This window comes from Pagrus major, chromosome 9, assembly GCF_040436345.1.
Source record: "Pagrus major chromosome 9, Pma_NU_1.0".
NCBI lineage: Eukaryota > Metazoa > Chordata > Actinopteri > Spariformes > Sparidae > Pagrus > Pagrus major.
This window is the reverse complement of record NC_133223.1, coordinates 33,768,872-33,786,313: the sequence shown is the minus strand read 5'-3', so window position 1 is coordinate 33,786,313 and position 17,442 is coordinate 33,768,872. Positions and strand designations below refer to the sequence as shown.

Sequence of the window (17,442 nt, the reverse complement as noted above, 5' to 3'; positions counted from 1 at the left end):
TATTGTGACTCGTGTATTAATGTAAAAGCAGGATTTTGTGAATATTATGATATGAGCTTATGATATGAAGGTCTTGCGTAGGAAGTAGGCGTGGTTTGGTAGGTTGTAGGCGTAGGGTGAGAAACTGATGTCACACTTGTTGGTGCTGGCTCTGACTGTTTAGCCGCCAGGAAATGCACCTGTGAGAGATTGTGGGATTTGGAGGGAACATGCAAGGAGGAGGACGCCAGAGGCAAGACAATGGAGACTGAGAAACAGAGTTTGTCTCCCACCACCAGGAACACTGAACTGAACACCTTCAACGCGCCAGCTGGCCGACTGGACTGACAGAAAGCACCGGAGTCAGGACTGTAGAGGTCGTGTGGTCCGAGCGAGCTGGCCGCAGGAGCAACTGCAAGAACGTGACCTGGCTGTGAGTTAACCACACACGCCTCACTAGTCAGGGAAGGTTACATTCACCCAGGTAGGCTAGGTACATGCTCACGTTAATTACAACACGCAGGGACAGGCATTAGGTTACGGGCTTGCTTGCCTTAGTCAGTTGCAAAATCACGAGCCGGGTAGGTGTAGTGCCGTAACAGTTGAAGCTAAGCTTTAATCCACCTAATCAACCTGAGCTGTAGAGATAAAACCCAGGTTATGATAAACTATCATTTTCCTTTGAACTCCAACCCTTTAAAACATGTAGATGGATTCAAATATGGCCTCCTGCTGATCATATTTTGTTGATGAAGTCGTCTCCAAAGTCGATCATACGTCTCAGTGCGCTCAGAATCAGACTGTCAACATCATCATTGATGTCGATTTCTTCGCTGTAGTTCTTGACAGGAAAGATGCAGTTCATCGGGATCCCCACTGCTGCACTGAAGTCATTCATCTGAGTGTTAAAGAAACATTTCAGTTGATAAATCAACGTGACGTTTGGACCTCAACAGGTTTTTGTGCTCACGTAACCTTTGACAATATTTGGACTATAAAGTGAAACCCCATGAGTTCTGTACAGACTGAATGAAACACACTGACCTTCTTCTTCACGTGTTTGCTCTTGTACACATTCTTCAGGTTCTTCTCAGTTTCACCACAGGCTCCATCGATCTTGGTGATTATCGCCATTTGGGGAATCCCTTCAGACAGAAACACACTCAGTCGACCGAGCTCATCCTTTTTATTAAGTTTCTGTTGATAAAATCCAACAAACTCAAACAACTAAACATCCTGGAGCTGTTCCAGAAAGAAGAGACAGAAAAGTCTGACTTCAGTCAACCTCAAAACTTCAGATATAGGATTTAAATCTGACTCATCAAACCCAAATCAAAGCTAACAGGATAAAGATAACTAAAATCAGTTTGTAAATGTTATCTTTTTGGCGTTTCCATGGCTTTATGGATGGGACAGCATTAAGACTGAAGCTGACAGGAAACAGGATGAAGGGAGGTGGGATGACATGCAGCAGGAGGCCACAGGTCCGACTCAAACCCTGGGCCACTGCAGCCAGGACAAGGCCTCTGCACATGGGACGCCTGCTCTACCAACCGAGCTACTGGGTCGCTCCACTAAAATCAATTTATGCATTAATATTGTGTTTTCTCACATTTAAACTGTCCAGACTCCACATACATGGTGTCAATCACTTCAACACAAACTCAGCTCTGAGTCTGACTTTTCACTTTGATAAGGTAACATAGTATAAAGCTGCCAGGAACCCAAATACAAGAACAATAGCTCATACACCTAAAACTCTTACAAAAATATGATTGTAAAACATTTCAAGGTTATTTTTTCATTATTTATACAAAAACTGTACAAAAGTCTAAGAATTTAAACCATTAGCAGTGAATACTGGCTGTTGAAGAGCTGAGGCTAAATGTGCAGTACTGGCTGTAAAAAGTGTAATAATACCAATCATGTTTGAAAGATGAGGAATAGTTTGAGACTTGTTTAAAAGCTGAGGCTGAACTGAATTGCTGGTTTTAATTGGTTTGAAGTCTGAAAGATGGGTTGAGAATGAAGAATTGGAAATATACTATAGGCTGGCAGCTACACTCTATTGTTGGAGGGGGAGCTAAACTGCATTGCTGGCTTGAACTTGTATGGAAACGTGGTTGAAGGTGTTTGAAGACTTGTAAAAGTGGAAACAGTCAGTTACTATGAATGTGTCACACTGAAGCAGAGAAGTTGGACCCAGGTGCAGTAGACAGCAGGCAGGAAGCTCACTGGATGATGTTTTAGTCGGGATTAAGGCAACAACATGACAACAAGACAAGAGAAACTCAACAGATGACTTGACAATGACTGAACAAAAGACTGGACTTAAATACAAACTAAATTAACCCTTGTGCGCTCCTCTGGCATTTTTGTACATTTTTTTTAATTTGGTGATCATTTTGGCTGTGTTACAGCTTATGGCATGAATTTTTGCAAGAACTTTTTTTTTTAGTAAAATTTTTGAAATCCAATGTCTTTTACTCTCACATGTCTTTTATACTCTATTTATGCATTTTGCACCCTTTTGACACCTTTGTGGCAAAAATGTACACGCACAGAAAAACTACTATAAAATCATCATACATCAATATTTTTTTCTACTTTTTTTTCATAAATCACTTAAACAACTTCTTCTTCCTTATTCAAAACTACCAAACATTCAATCATTTTCAGAATTTTAACCCCTTAAATGCCAGTTTAACTATTTGAATTATTTCATTTTTTGTTACAAAAAAACACAAAAATGAATTATTTTCCATAAAATAAATAGTAGGGAGATGGGGCTTTGGTGGTGATCAGAGTCTTGGATATGTCAAAGATTAGCAGCAAAGGATGAGGGATGAGACTCTGAGCACCGCGAGACATTACGCGACGAGGTGAGATTCAACATGGCGGCGCCCGGTAACTGAGGAAAACAACACCGCTTTTTGGCCTCTTTCCTCTCTTTTTTCAACCAAACACCACTATAACCTACATCCCAGGACGAACTAGCAACCGGAATATTGTTTTTACAAGCTGGAGGAGTTAACAGACCTGGAAGACTATATCGATCATTATTACAACCGCTGCAGGATGGACACCACCCCACAAGACAATTCAAAAAACGGAAGGTGTGCTGCTCATCTACAGACACAAGCGACCTGGAAACCATGGATATCGAGGTTAGTGTACTACAATCCATAAACCGAAAACTCAACTTACTGGTAACACTTATAACGAGATAAAAGAGGTTTGCTCGAGTCTGGAATTCGCCCACAAACACATCGAAGAGCTAGAACAGCTAAACAACTCTCTCCAAACCTCCGTCAAATCACTCACCGCAAACATGGACTCTGTCATGAAAGAAAACAAAAAGTTGAAAGAAACTGTATTGGACATACAAACCAGAAGCATGCGGGATAATCTTATTTTTTCTGGTATCCCCGAACATCCATCCGACAACCTAGAAACACTGATTAAGGATTTCATGGAAACTCAACTCAAACTCCCCCCGGACACTACAAACCAGATTACCTTCCACCGCATGCATCGTCTTGGCTCCCGCACTAACAAATCACCCCGTCCCATCATCGTCAAACTGGAACATTACAAACACAAGGACTGATTAAAAGCAGAGGAAAAGAACTCAAAAGCACACACTACGGACTCAATGACCAATTCCCACGCGAAATAAACGAAAGGCGCAAGATACTGTACCCCATCCTCAAACAACACCGACAAAACAACAAACGCGCTAACCTGATTGTCGACAAACTATACATTGAAGGACAGTTATACCGTGACTCAAAAACCACCCCATGGCTCTTCTAACTCGCTAATCTGACCCCCACCAAAGGAACTTTACAATCACCCCTCGCATTCATGTCTCTATTGTAAAGTCTCATGATCGCTTACATGTTTGTCTGTTTATATGTAATTGTCTGTCACTGGTGTTATTCTTTTTGTTACTCACCCCCCGTGTGCGTGTGTGTGTGTGTGCGCCTACACACACGCGCACGCGCGCACACACACACACAAACACACACACCTGGATGTATTTTGTTGTATTTTGGACATGTCCTGTTTTCTAGTGACTGAATAGTTAATTGTTACCTACTACAATAACCCATGGTTTTACCAATAACAATAACCTCCTGGAATGTAAGAGGAATCAGCTTCCCTGCAAAAAGAACAAAAGTATTAAATCATCTACATAATTTAAAATCTGATATCTGCTTTTTACAGGAAACTCACCTTACAGAGGCAGAGTCTCGGAAACTTACGGCCAGGTGGGTTAGTCAGACATAGCATTCCACATATAACTCCAAAAAACGAGGCACCTCAATTTTATACAGTAAAAACATCTCTTTCTCTCATATGTCAACATTGACTGACCCAGAAGGTCGTTATATTATTATCACTGGAAAATAGGAAAAGACACTCTGACTCTAGCAAACATATATGGTCCCAACACAGACTCCTCCTCTTTTTTTCACTCTCTAATTTCAGCATTATCTAACTCTCCTGACTCATATATCATCTTAGGCAGTGATTTCAATACAGTATTAGACCCACTCTTGGATGGCTCCTCATCAACCTCTACTAATAGACCCAACCGCCCGTCATCTCTGCTTAAACAGTATATGTCAGATTATGGACTGATGGATATCTGGAGACACAATAATCCCAATAATAATAAATACTCATATTACTCTCCGTACCATAAATCATACTCCCGTATAGACTACTTTTTAGTTAATAACTCTATCACACATAAAATAATAGACCCAACCATCCACAGCATTATAATCTCCGACCATGCACCCATAAGTATCACCTTTTTAGCTGAACACCAACCCCACCCCACCCCTAGATGGCGCTTCAGCAACCTATTACTTAAAGACAAGGAATTTCTGGACTACTTTAAACGAGAATGGGCATCCTTCATCGAAATCAATGATACTCCTGAAATAACAGCATGCACATTATGGGAAACGGCAAATAATAAAAAAGAACATAACCTCCAAAAAGAGGTGAAGAGACTGGACCTTCTAGCCTCTCATACACCCACTGACTCTGTTATGAAGGAACTCCTAAAAGCTAAACATGAACTTAATAATATTGTAAGAAAGCCCTATAGGTCAAGGTCCGACAGCATCCTCTACTGGTACAAGGACAACTGACGAGTCAGGACACGCCCAGTCACACTGGAAAGCAGCAGACCAGTCAGTGAGTAGATGGGTGAGGCTGCATGGACGTTCTGTGTTTCGCTAATGACCTGTGCGTTCTTGAGGAGATGTAAGTTGTTTCTGCTTGTAATTATTGATAATTCGAGGACTGTTGCAGTTTTTGTTATTTTACATGGGAAAGGTTGAATTGTTTACTGTGGTTAAAAGTCAGTATTTAAAGTTCCCTTGTTGTTTAGCTTGCTTTGCCTCTGTTAATATTATGTTCATATAGCAGCTTACTTAGATATGTGTATTTGATTTAACTGCTAAATAACATGTAAAGCATTATTGTAATACAGTTTATTTCTTTCTTTATTTTCAGACCACACACACACACACACACACCTACACACATACATACGTTGTACGTTACGTAAAGTCCAACAACTTCATTAAAGGAGTGAAATCAGATCTCTCTGTCCAAGCGCCTTGATTCTCTGACCGGAATCACAGTCCATGATCTGCCGCCTCAACCAGCTATCTGTTTAAAGAGGTGTGCCCTCAAACAAATATACTGAACAAAAAAACTGAAGAAACCCTCCTCAAACTCCGCCAACAACATTTTGAATTTGGAAATAAAACAAGCAAATTTTTAGCAAATCAACTCAAACAACAAACAGAGAAATCTATCATTACTTCAATTGTAGACACATCTGGTAATATAACCCATGACCCATCCCTAATTAATGACTCCTTCAGATTATTCTACTCAAATCTCTACACCCCAGCTCAGAACACCTCCCCCGCAGATTCAGAGATATTTCTGAGGAGTGTCTCCCTACCCAAATTAACCCAAACACAATCAGAATATCTAGACCTACCTCTATCACTGCAAGAAATCACTAGAGCGCTTCATCTCATGCCAAATAATAAATCACCCGGTCCAGATGGCTACACAGCAGAATACTATAAACAATTTTGGCTTTTTCTCTTATCATTGTTCTTTAAAATGATCTCTGAAATTCAACAAAATAACAGAATACCCTATCACATGAATACTGCCTATATTACACTCATCCCAAAGCCAAACAAGGACCACACCAGTTGCTCTAATTACCGACCCATATCATTAATAAATACAGACATGGATTTCAGACTCTGCCCCCACAGTCTCACACTGGATTTGGAGTATTATGGAATTTCTCCCCCTAGAAGCTATAAGCTTCTGGCTTAATGATAAACCATTTAAGTTTTTTCAAATCTGGGACCCCTTTCTAGAACATATTGGAGACGATGGGGCCCGGGCTCTCTGGAGTAGTCTCTGTGGTCTGGCATGGACTGAGGTTTCAGGATGTATTCCTAGATCTTGATGTGCTGTCGGCGTATTGCTGTGTTTGATCCCCCTTGGTACTTTGACTGTGTAAACCTTCTGGTTTTACCTTCTGGTATGTGTGGAGAGTAAGTTCTAAAAAACAAAAAGAATAAGATCTATATTTGTCAGGGATGTAAGTATTTGTAGGCATCTGTGTTCATGTGTTTCATGCTGTACTGACAAAGCGAGAAATAAAGAGCTAAATCCTCAAAAAAAATAAATAAATAAATAAATACAGACATAAAAATCATAAGCAAGGCCCTGTCAATTAGATTGGAATCTGTTATCTCATTATTAATACACATAGACCAAACTGGCTTCATCAAAGGGAGACACTCCTCAGAAAACACTCGGAAGATCATTTAATCTAATACATTTCTATAAAAACAACACCCCTCCAAATAAGCCACCCTTCATCATAGCAACCCTTGATGCAGAAAAAGCATTTGACAGAGTGGACTGGTCCTTTCTCTTCACCTCCCTTGACTATTTCGGATTCCAGCCATATTTCACCAATTGGATTAAAACACTCTACAATTCACCCTCTGCATCTGTTATAACTAATGGAATTATATCAAGACCATTCAAGTTACAAAGAGGAACCCGACAAGGATGCCCATTGTCCCCGCTACTGTTCGCTCTTTTTATCGAACCTTTGGCAGCTTCCATTAGACAATGTGATAACGTCACTGGCATCAAATCAAAATCACATCACCCTAAAATTAATTTATATGCCGACATATATTGTTATACATCACAAACCTATCATCATCAATTCCATCAGTCCATAATCTGATCAGCAATTATAGTTGGGTGTCTGGCTACTCCATCAACTGGACGAAATCCGAGATTCTGCCTATAGGTGGGTGGGATGCTGAGGCTCGGGACCCCCTCTTTAACCGTATAGCCAAATCAATCAAATACCGTAAGCAAATTATTCAAACTCAACTATACCCCCCTATTACAAGAAATAAAAGACAATCTGGAAAGATAAAGATAATAAACTCCCATTATCTCTAATTGGCCGAATTTCAACAGTTAAAATGAATATCCTCCCAAAAATAAATTATGTTTTTGCAATGACTCCTGTCACCCCAACCACGGGCTGGTTCTCCTCTCTCAATAGTATAGTCACCAAATTTTACTGGAAAAATAAAAAACAAGAATTAAACTATCCACTCTGCAAAAACATAAAGAATATGGAGGACTTGGGGCTCCAAATTTTGCTGCCTATTTTCTATCACACCAACTGCAGTATATCCGTCACTGGACAAACGACATCAGTTCACCCTGGCTTGAAATCGAAAATAACCTAACCCAAGAATTAAGCATCAGAAATCTCCCATTTATAGATAAATCCATTAAAAATCACCCATGCTACAAAAACAACAATACCATCAACACCACTCTAACTGCCTGGTGGAAATCAAATGAAACTCTCCATCACAGCCTCTCACCATCCTCTCATACCCCTCTATGGAATAACCCCATGTTCTTAATTAATAATAAAACCATTGCCTTCCCACCCTGGATTGGGAGAGGAGTAGGGCTTTGACAACGAACTTCGATATTCGAATATAATTCGAATATTAAAAAAATAACCATATTCGAACGAATATTAGGGCAGCTCTAAATATTCGAACCTGTAATAAGCATTATTTTTGGTAAATGTGTTTGCCTGAAAACATAATTTCAATCCAGATTCGAGGCTTTTTTCAGCCTGTTTTATGAAACGCGAGCTCAGGAGCATTGATCACCTGGGGCTTCTGTACTGATGACGTTATCACGTCGTTAGCGCCTGACGCCTGTTCACACTTTTTCACAGAAAAACAATGGCGGAGCAAATGGCTGCGAGTGCGGAGGGAGAACTATACACACCGGACAATTTAAGGAGTAATGTGTGGCGCTTCTTTGGTTTCCTGAAACAAGGAAAAATAACGAGAAAGGACAAAGTTATTTGTAAAATATGTAAGACTGAACTTATCTACCACTCCACGACCAGCAACATGAGAGCTCACCTGTCAACACTGCATCCCAGCACGCTGCTGGAAGAGGAGGAGGGCGAGGGGTCGGGGACAAAGCAGCCGCGAATTGACTCCATGTTACGCCCTTCGCGAGGCCTCCCCTATGCCCGTCAGGAGAAACTTGTGATGGGCCTATGTGGTTGGTGGGCGTGTGCTGGTTTTGAATAGACATACGAATGGACAATACCTTTTATTTATTTTATGTTTTCAATACATTGCCGTACTGGCTTATTTTTTATTTATTTGTGTTTTCAGTACTTAGCCTGACTGGCTTATTTTTTTATTTATTTTTGATAAGAACAGTGGATACAACCTGTCTAAGCTTATGTGTAAAGGTCTGACTCAATAAAAAAAACTGTTTGACTGTTTTTCGGTCTATTGATTGATATACTGCCCTCTGGTGGACAGAACATAGAACAACAGAAAAACGACTTTTTTATACCAATATAGATATTACTGGAGGCATTTAATGATCAAAATATTATCAATAAATATTCCAATATATTCGAATATTAATATTAATAAACAAACGAAGTTCGAATATGATTTTTTGGCAAATGTCAAAGCCCTAGAGAGGAGTGACCAGCCTGGGACAGCTCATCAATGGTGGCCTGTTCATGACCTTCGACCAGATCCAAAAAAAATATAAAATACCGGCTCACTGCCACTTCCAATATATACAGTTAAAAGAAGTCATAAAGAAAAGCATCAACATCACTAACTTTAATAATCACAATCCCCCCCCATATGCAAAGCTACAATTACTCAAACCTCAGAAAATACTATCTCAGATATACAAGCTCCTAACATCCAACGATACAATAATATCAATTCCAACAGACAGATGGACCACAGACCTCAATCACCTCCCGGTAGACACTAATTGGCGAAACATATGCAACAACACATTCTCCATGACATGTAACTCTAAAACCCAACTGGTACAGTACAAAGTCCTTCATAGAACCACACACAAACTACACTGCATGGGCTTTAGCCAAAGCAATACCTGCTCTCTTTGTTCAACCTCAGTAGATAATTATATCCACGCGCTCTGGCACTGCCCGCCCGTTCAAAAATTCTGGTCGGAGGTCATGGGCAGGCTATCTGAGATGCTGTGCCAAAGCATCCCCACGTGTCCAATCATTGCTCTACTTGGTGACCTATCCTCATTACACATATCCAACCAACCATTGCCAAGAAGACCATATTATTGAACTGGAAAGACAGAACAAAGATATCCATAACTCACTTGCTAAATCTCCTAACAGATCACTCAAATCTAGAAAAACTCACAGCAATTTTAAAAAATAACATCACATCCTATGAAAACAACTGGTCCCCCTTTCTACAATACCTGCAATGCTGACCCCCATATTTACCTATCTATTCATCTATTTATTTATGTTTCTCACACATCACATTCTTTTCTTCAAAATGAAATGCTGACATTAGATGATGCAGGGTTTTATACTGTAGTGGCAGTGAGATTAAATCATGTGGTTTGAATGGCAGTCAATGGGGCATTTTTGGCCACGAAGGTGTCCAGAGGGAGTATTTGACACTATATAAAAAATACTAATGCAATGAAATCAATTTTGCTGCTAATCTTTGACATATCCAAGACTCTAATCACCACCAAAGCCCCATCTCCCTACTATTTATTTTATGGAAAATAATTCATTTTTTGTGTTTTTTTGTAACAGAAAATAAAATAATTCAAATAATTAAACTGGCAATTAAGGGGTTAAAATCCTGAAAATGATTGAATGGTGGGTAGTTTTGAATAAGTGGGAAGTTGTTTAAGTGATTTATGAAGAAATAAAAAAGTAGAAAAAAATATTGATGTATGATGATTTTATAGTAGTTTTTCTGTCCGTGTACATTTTTGCCACGAAGGTGTCAAAAGGGTAGTAAATTTGAGGAGGGCACAAGGATTAACAAGGGGATGAGGTGCAGGTGGAGTGAGGCTGAGAAACACAGATGAGGGTAATGAATGGATAAAACAGTAGAAACAGGGAAGGGCTAATGAAGGAGACGCAGTGCAGGTGTGGAGGGAAGCACCAGAGAACAGAAGGGAAACAACACCAGAAGAAGAGCAAAAGACAACACAAAAACCTAGAAAACACTGAAATGACTTTCATGAATTCATGACAGAATGGGACTGACAACTTAAATTAATGTCATAATGCATCAAAGATGAGAAAATGATAATATTTGAAAAGAGTTTCCAGCTCAAAGGATGAATGAGCAGATAAATGTTGAATACAGTATTAGTGGCTGGAAAAGTGATTCAAAATATACTGTGTTTGTGTCCGTCTGTGGTTTTGTTTCAGGAAATGCCTTTTTAGTTTTGATTGCAACTCTGTAACAATACAATCATAAAGCAGAAACGTATTAAATACCATGTTTGGTCATCTATGTATTAAGGACTCTGTCCAACTCTGACAAGTTATTCATAAAATGACTCGTGTAATGAAATGAAGAAGGGCTGGTGCCTGACGACCCAGAGCTGACATGAAGTTAAGATACTGTGTATGGAAGGTGACCTCATGTGTTTGTTAAACTCTTGGTATCATAGTAAAGTGAAGATTTTCCTAAATGTTGACTGAACAGATTTGACTAAATCCCTCGGATATTATATTTATATAATCAGTCTTACCCAGGTCTCTGGCTGCCTCTCTGATGGCTGCCATCTTCTGCAGAACTGGGTTCTTAATTTCTGCTGAGTTGGCAGAAAGCATACAAACCAGAACATGAACTTTGTCATCTGCAGACGGTTCTGGGTTGTAGCCTGGATCACCACTGGACAGTGGAGATGCAGGATTGAACTGGAAGACAATTTAAAACACAATTATGACATGTGAATACAAATGACTGCAGGATTCTTACTAATGTCTATTGACATGTTCTTAGTTTTGGACACATTAATGTAAAACGAGGACAACTTGCATCGTTCAAGATCGATCCTCCACGCACAGATTTCAACAATTGAAGCTACAAACTTGGTCTTGGTGAATAAACTAATTGGGTCACTGTCAAGAATGATCAGCTCTGGTGGATTTTGTATTCTCTGGTGATGATGACGACAGATGATGCTTCGGCATTCAGGAAACACTTTGTGTTGGAACAATAGAAATAAACGTCTGTTTAGTTTGTTTGAATTTGGTAGACAATGTATCAGGATGATGTGATGGGGCTTTACACGACTCAAGATTTTATCAGTTGAATGGAATTTTTCCTTTTTGGATTTTTTTAACTAGTGCAGTAGCTAATATAAAAATATATTCATGGTTTCCTTTATATATAATTCCTCATTGAGATTTGACGCCTGAGTATTTTGAAAGCTTCTATGTTTTATCCTGTTTTTGTGCTCTGACTGACTAAATCAGTCTCCGACTGACTGACTCATCAACTTTCAGGGGGCAGCTGAAGATGTGCCAGTGTTTGTTCTTAGATTTGTGATTTAATTTGTTTAACTGTGATACATAACTGTGATTATAACCATAAAACATCAAACACTACAATTATTTCAGAAAGTGTTAAATTTTGTAACGGGCCCAGTAAATTTACCTGAGATTCCTTCAACTGACCTCCTGTGGGTCCCGAGGAGTCACTATATGGAAAACATAACATCACTGGACCACCAGTCAAAATACTTCTATTTTGCTTCTGGTTCAAATGTAATACTATTTGTTCCTTACAAATAATATCAGCTTCACAATTTTATTGAAAAGTTGAATCTTCCATGAATCTCAGAATATCTTAGTATTTGTTTTGTCCCCCTTTTTTAAAAATTTTTTTAACATTGCCAACACTGATCATTCAACTTGCTCTTTGTATATTTTTGACTCAGCAGATTTTGTCACATTTTCAGAAGACCTATAATAAATTCATTATTGAACCAAACATCATGAATCTGTTATTAATGACCACATTGATGAGTTGGTGCAGCAGTATAACTATCTTGACATTGTGATTGTTGACAAGCTGATTATACTTTTATCACAAGCTTCATAGTTAAAAAGGTTTTATTCTTGATTTACTGAACAAGTCCTCACATTCTCTTGTCTGTTGGTACAGATCACACACCGTCAAAAGCAGGAACAGACTGCAGGATTCTGTGCAACCTTGAATGTCCTCACTCATCTGTACAAGGCAAGAACTTTGAATAATTCCATTTATAAAAAGATACAGACCATGACACTCAAGTATTAATTTGTCCCTTGGCCTTTTTGAATAACTGTTAAGATTTTTTTGCCTTCTTGTTAATTGTTTGTCTGATTGTTATGTGGTACGTACAGTATACAGTCTGTTTTTAAACCAGTATTTTCTGTTGGTGAAGACTGATTGGTTCACTCAACAGCACCATCAGATGTTCAGTTATGAAGCATTTAGGGTTGATTGATAGAGGTCACACCCCTTTGGACCTACAGAAGATTTTCAGCTATTTTTTTCTGGAAAACCCCTTTCATCCTGCCACTGGCACATATTTCATCAGATCTTATGCACACGTTTTTTGATATCTCTTACCGTTTGGCTGTATTGGGTTATGAAACATTTGAGGGCGTGGCCTGATGCACTTGACAGGCCTTAACTCTTCAATGTTTAATCTGCTGAGGACCAAATCTGGGAATGTTGTACATTGAGCCACACAGCATGAGTGTCTAAGATCAGGTAAGTTCTACCTCCAGGGGCACTACAGATACAACATAACATGATATTTATGCAATTCTGTTGCCTTTAAGAAGACTAAACAGGACAAATTGTACAAATTGTACAAATTGTCCTTGAGTGTGTGCACAACATTTTGAAGCATAGTAACAACATTAATACGATGCGTTCTGTGTTTCTGTTTCTCGTTAACGGATGAGTCAATTAGCACCAATTTTGGGTGGCACCCTGAGACGGCTATCGTCAGCACTGCTGTGGAAAGTTTTATCAAATTTTCGTAATTTAATTTATTAATGTGATGTTGTACCTTGTATTTCTCCCTCACATGTCCCTTCATGGCCAGTTTGATGTCTTCAGGACGAACTCCAGAGCCAGACCCTTCCTCCAGACCCATGACGTCATTGAAGACGAAAGGATAACATGTCTGTGGGTTTCCTCTTCCTTTTCTGATGTTATAAGTTTCATACTGTAACAGACACACAAACACTTGATTAAATGCTTGTTTTAGTGACAGTGATGTCATTGACAGACGTGTGGTGCTGTAGTGTGTTTCATGACGTGCCTGAATACATCGATGTGAATCCTGGTTGTTTTTAATGTTCGTCTCAGATTCTGGTTCATTTTGGGATAAATTCAATAAGTGTATCACAGATCATCTCTCTGATAAACATTAAAATCAGTCACACAGTGTCAGAAACCCTCTAACACCAAAACATCTACTTATATACATTTAAAGTTTGAATCACACACTGACTCTAACATGTACAATATGTATCTTCCACCTGTAAAGGATGTGGAAGATGTATCCTGCACACTGTATTTACTGTATACAGGTGTCTTCATGTGTATATTGTACATAACCACCCACTTCCTGTATGATAAACTCATCTATTACATTACCCATTTAATATTTATTCCATTGCACTATTGTATTTGTTAGAGAGGTTATTAAAAACCAGGGTCAGATTCCTCGTTTGTGTTCACAAACTTGGACAGTAAAGATGATCCTGATGTCTGAGAACTTCATTCAACAAACTAACAGATAAATAATTCTGATGTGATGCAGATGAATACAAATGAACCAACTTACTTTTGCTGACGATAATTAAAAGAAATCTAAAGTTTTCTTACCCTTGTGGTGAAACTTCTGTCAGAGGTGCCGTTACTGGTCGGAGCAGGAATACTCATTCTGCCTCGTAGGACGTTGCTGACAGAGTTAATGAAGCTGGACTTTCCAGCTCCGACGGGTCCGTACAGAAGAATTCTGAGATGTCTGATGTCTTCGTTTTCAGTCTGATACTCCTGCACATACTGAAGATCCCTCCCTTTGTTTCTGTCAGAAGAGATTACATTGATTTTAGATTACAATATATATTCAATTGATTTCATTGAACAATACAAACATTTGACCCATTGGTTTGGTTTAATTTGTCATAAAACCACAGACACATAACTCACTTGTTAAAATAGAACAGTATAAAATATAATATACACAAAACACAGGTCCAAAAAGACTTTTTCCCAGAGCTGACATTGTGAAAGAAGCTGCTGTAAAACCCTGGATAATTATTTGTGTAACAACCTCCACGAGACTCGTTTCACTCTCACAGTTTGATCCATTAAGTCTGAAAGCATTTTGAAAGCCTGGAGAAGCTGCATCATTAAATTATTTTATCTCTGTTCAAGTAATCAGAGGGATGAACAGGAAGTTAACTGCTGAGTCGGCAGAAGTTTCCAATGTTTCCGCTCTTTGGGCAGCTCTGGGTGCAGGCTGAATGAAGAGAGGTTACTTTCAATACCACACAGCCTGTGTGTCTGAGGGACAAGCTGGAGCACTCAGGGGTGGACCACAACCTATCATCCTGGATCCTGGACTACCTCACCAACCGACCACAGTATGTGAGGGCACGAGACTGTGAGTTTGAAATGGTAGCCTGCAGTACGGAGGCCCAGCAGGGAACTGTGTTGGCTCTGCACCCTCTACACTGCAGACGTTATACACATCTCTGCCAACTGTGAACTGCAAAAGTTCTGATGTTTCTGCAACCGTCAGCCGCATCACAGTGTGCAGTGAGTGAAAGAGCAGATTTCAAGGACGGGAGGCAGCAGGACCAGATCCCAGCGCTGCTCCCAGTAGACCACACACACACCCACACACCCACACACACACACACACACACACACACACACACACACACACACACTGAATCAGCTTCAAACTGTGTCAATGTCATTATCTTAGTCTGCAATAGTGTAAATATTTCTGGAGTTTGTGTCTTATTTATATTGTTTATATTATTTCTACTGCTTTATTTACTTATATTTTCTGTTTTCTACTTATTTATTACTACTGTTTTAATTGATGCTCTCTATCCACTTTGCTGCTGTGACAAAAAAGCTGGTTGAAGTTTGGTTTGAGTTGTATCGACTCAGAGGTGAAGAACGTCTCTTCCTGTTTCACCTGTCTGCTGTTTCTAAAGACGACTAGAGGAGCTCCTGTGATTGGTCAGTACTGAAGCTCACCTACACCTGTTGAGTCTGAGTTAATAAAGCATTCAGCCTGTTTTCCACGTCACACTGAGCCGGACCCAGTTTACTCTGCTGACGACACTCGTGTGTGTTTGTGTTGTTAAAGTGTCACCACACATGTTTCAGTTAACTCACCCCCAGGGGACATTCCTCCATGGTTCACTGAGTGCTGAAGAGAAAATCGTGTCAGAGATAGTAAATATTTGAATAGACAAATTGACATGTTTCATTTTGTATGAATAATATAATTAAAGTCTGAAATCAACTTCATATCTTACGGGGAGAAGGCGGCCGTGGCCATGGTGATGGTGCTGTAAAGAAAAACATTTCGAAAACATGTATATTATATATATAACGTATTTTTTAAATATTAAATACAAGCGTCCATTGACCATCATCACGTTTTACAAAAATCAAACAATAAGATAAAAAGACACTCCACGTATATATTCAGTAAACGGGCTCATTGTTCAGCAGATCATTCAGTCCAGTTGGACTATTCTCAGGATTGATCCTCCCTGGAGACATTTTCCAACATCCTCCCACCTTCTGCTTTAAACGAGCCCCTCCCTTAATGATAGCTGTTATTTTTTTATGTTAATTCAATTATATTGTTTTAGCATATCAGAGTAAAAATCACAAAGGAGACAAATGCCAGCTCATTTCAACCCACACTGCGTCTTCCTCAGGGCGTGACTGGACAGAGAAATCATATCGGCCCACAGCACAGGTGAAATTCATACTCACGGTGGCAGTTTGTATCATTAAAGTAAAACCAAACTCATCAGTACATCAAACTGAGGGAGTAAAGTCAGTTTATTAAAAAGGTCTGAAGTCTATTTCCTCGGTCAGACCTGGATATCAAAGAACCAGATTTAAAGATCCAATAAGTCTCTGAAGCAGTTTGAACAGCTGATCACCTCCTCTGATAGACTGCTCCACATGCTGCCCTCCACTTTCAACAGCCTCTTGTTGCCATCATGACATTTATAGAAATGGGATGTTATAGGATCATAGAAAATGTTTTTATGGCTCATTTATGTTCCACGATCAATAATAATTTACTGCTCAGAGCGAGTGTGTCTGAAGTCAGTCTGTGCTTCTTTTATCGACAAAATAAGAAGCAGATTTATTTAAATGATTTGTTTAAAAGAAACAGATTTGAGTGAATTTATCAAATTGAACAGAAATTGCATGTATAACATTCAAAACATCAGCATCATTGTAAGTCTGCATTTTATATATACTAAACTAAACTATGTTCAGATTTTGGATTTTTGGACCGTGTGCTGCAGTTAATTAAAGATCTTACCAGGAGTAGAAGATCCTCCCCCCATGAATGCAACTGTAGACAGAGAAGGATATGAAGAACATCATGTACAACATGTACCACACCTGTGATGGATGTTTAAATATCTTGATTAGTTCACTCGGTCACAGTGGAGGACTCTGAGGGACAGTGGTGAAAATGTAAAAGGGCCCTACAGAGCTCTTCATCGATGTTATCACTGGGTCTATGTAGAGGGAACTTAACAACACTGAGATTCACAGGAATTTAAATTGGTTTATTCATACAACATCTTTCAACACTGAGCTAATTCAAAGTGCTTCACATAAAACAGAAAGACATTGACATTGAAAAAAACCTCAAGACAATATTGAAAACCTTCCTGTCAAACTTCACTTTTAAACTCACATTTATTGCAAAGTT

At 39.2% G+C, this 17,442-nt stretch overlaps 1 protein-coding gene across 1 annotated transcript; it reads right to left on the bottom strand.

The window, feature by feature from the left end:
* Window positions 1–588: 588 nt before the first annotated feature.
* LOC141002043 (interferon-induced protein 44-like) lies at window positions 589–16,032 on the bottom strand. The gene is made up of 6 exons (XM_073473205.1): window positions 16,010–16,032; window positions 14,334–14,535; window positions 13,510–13,668; window positions 11,191–11,359; window positions 1,024–1,124; window positions 589–877 (listed from the first exon to the last, which is right to left on the bottom strand). The coding sequence occupies exons 1-6, from the start codon at window positions 16,030–16,032 to the stop codon at window positions 716–718; spliced, it is 816 nt and encodes a 271-aa protein (XP_073329306.1). The 3' UTR covers window positions 589–715.
* Window positions 16,033–17,442: the final 1,410 nt, after the last annotated feature.

Coding starts and splice junctions, on each gene's coding strand:
- LOC141002043 (XM_073473205.1), bottom strand. CDS start 16,032: ATGGCCACGGCCGCCTTCTCCCC. Junction 11,360..13,509: donor ATGTGAGGGAGAAATACAAG/GTACAACATCAC, acceptor ATTGTCTTCCAG/TTCAATCCTGCATCTCCACT. Junction 1,125..11,190: donor AGAGGCAGCCAGAGACCTGG/GTAAGACTGATT, acceptor TTCTGTCTGAAG/GGATTCCCCAAATGGCGATA.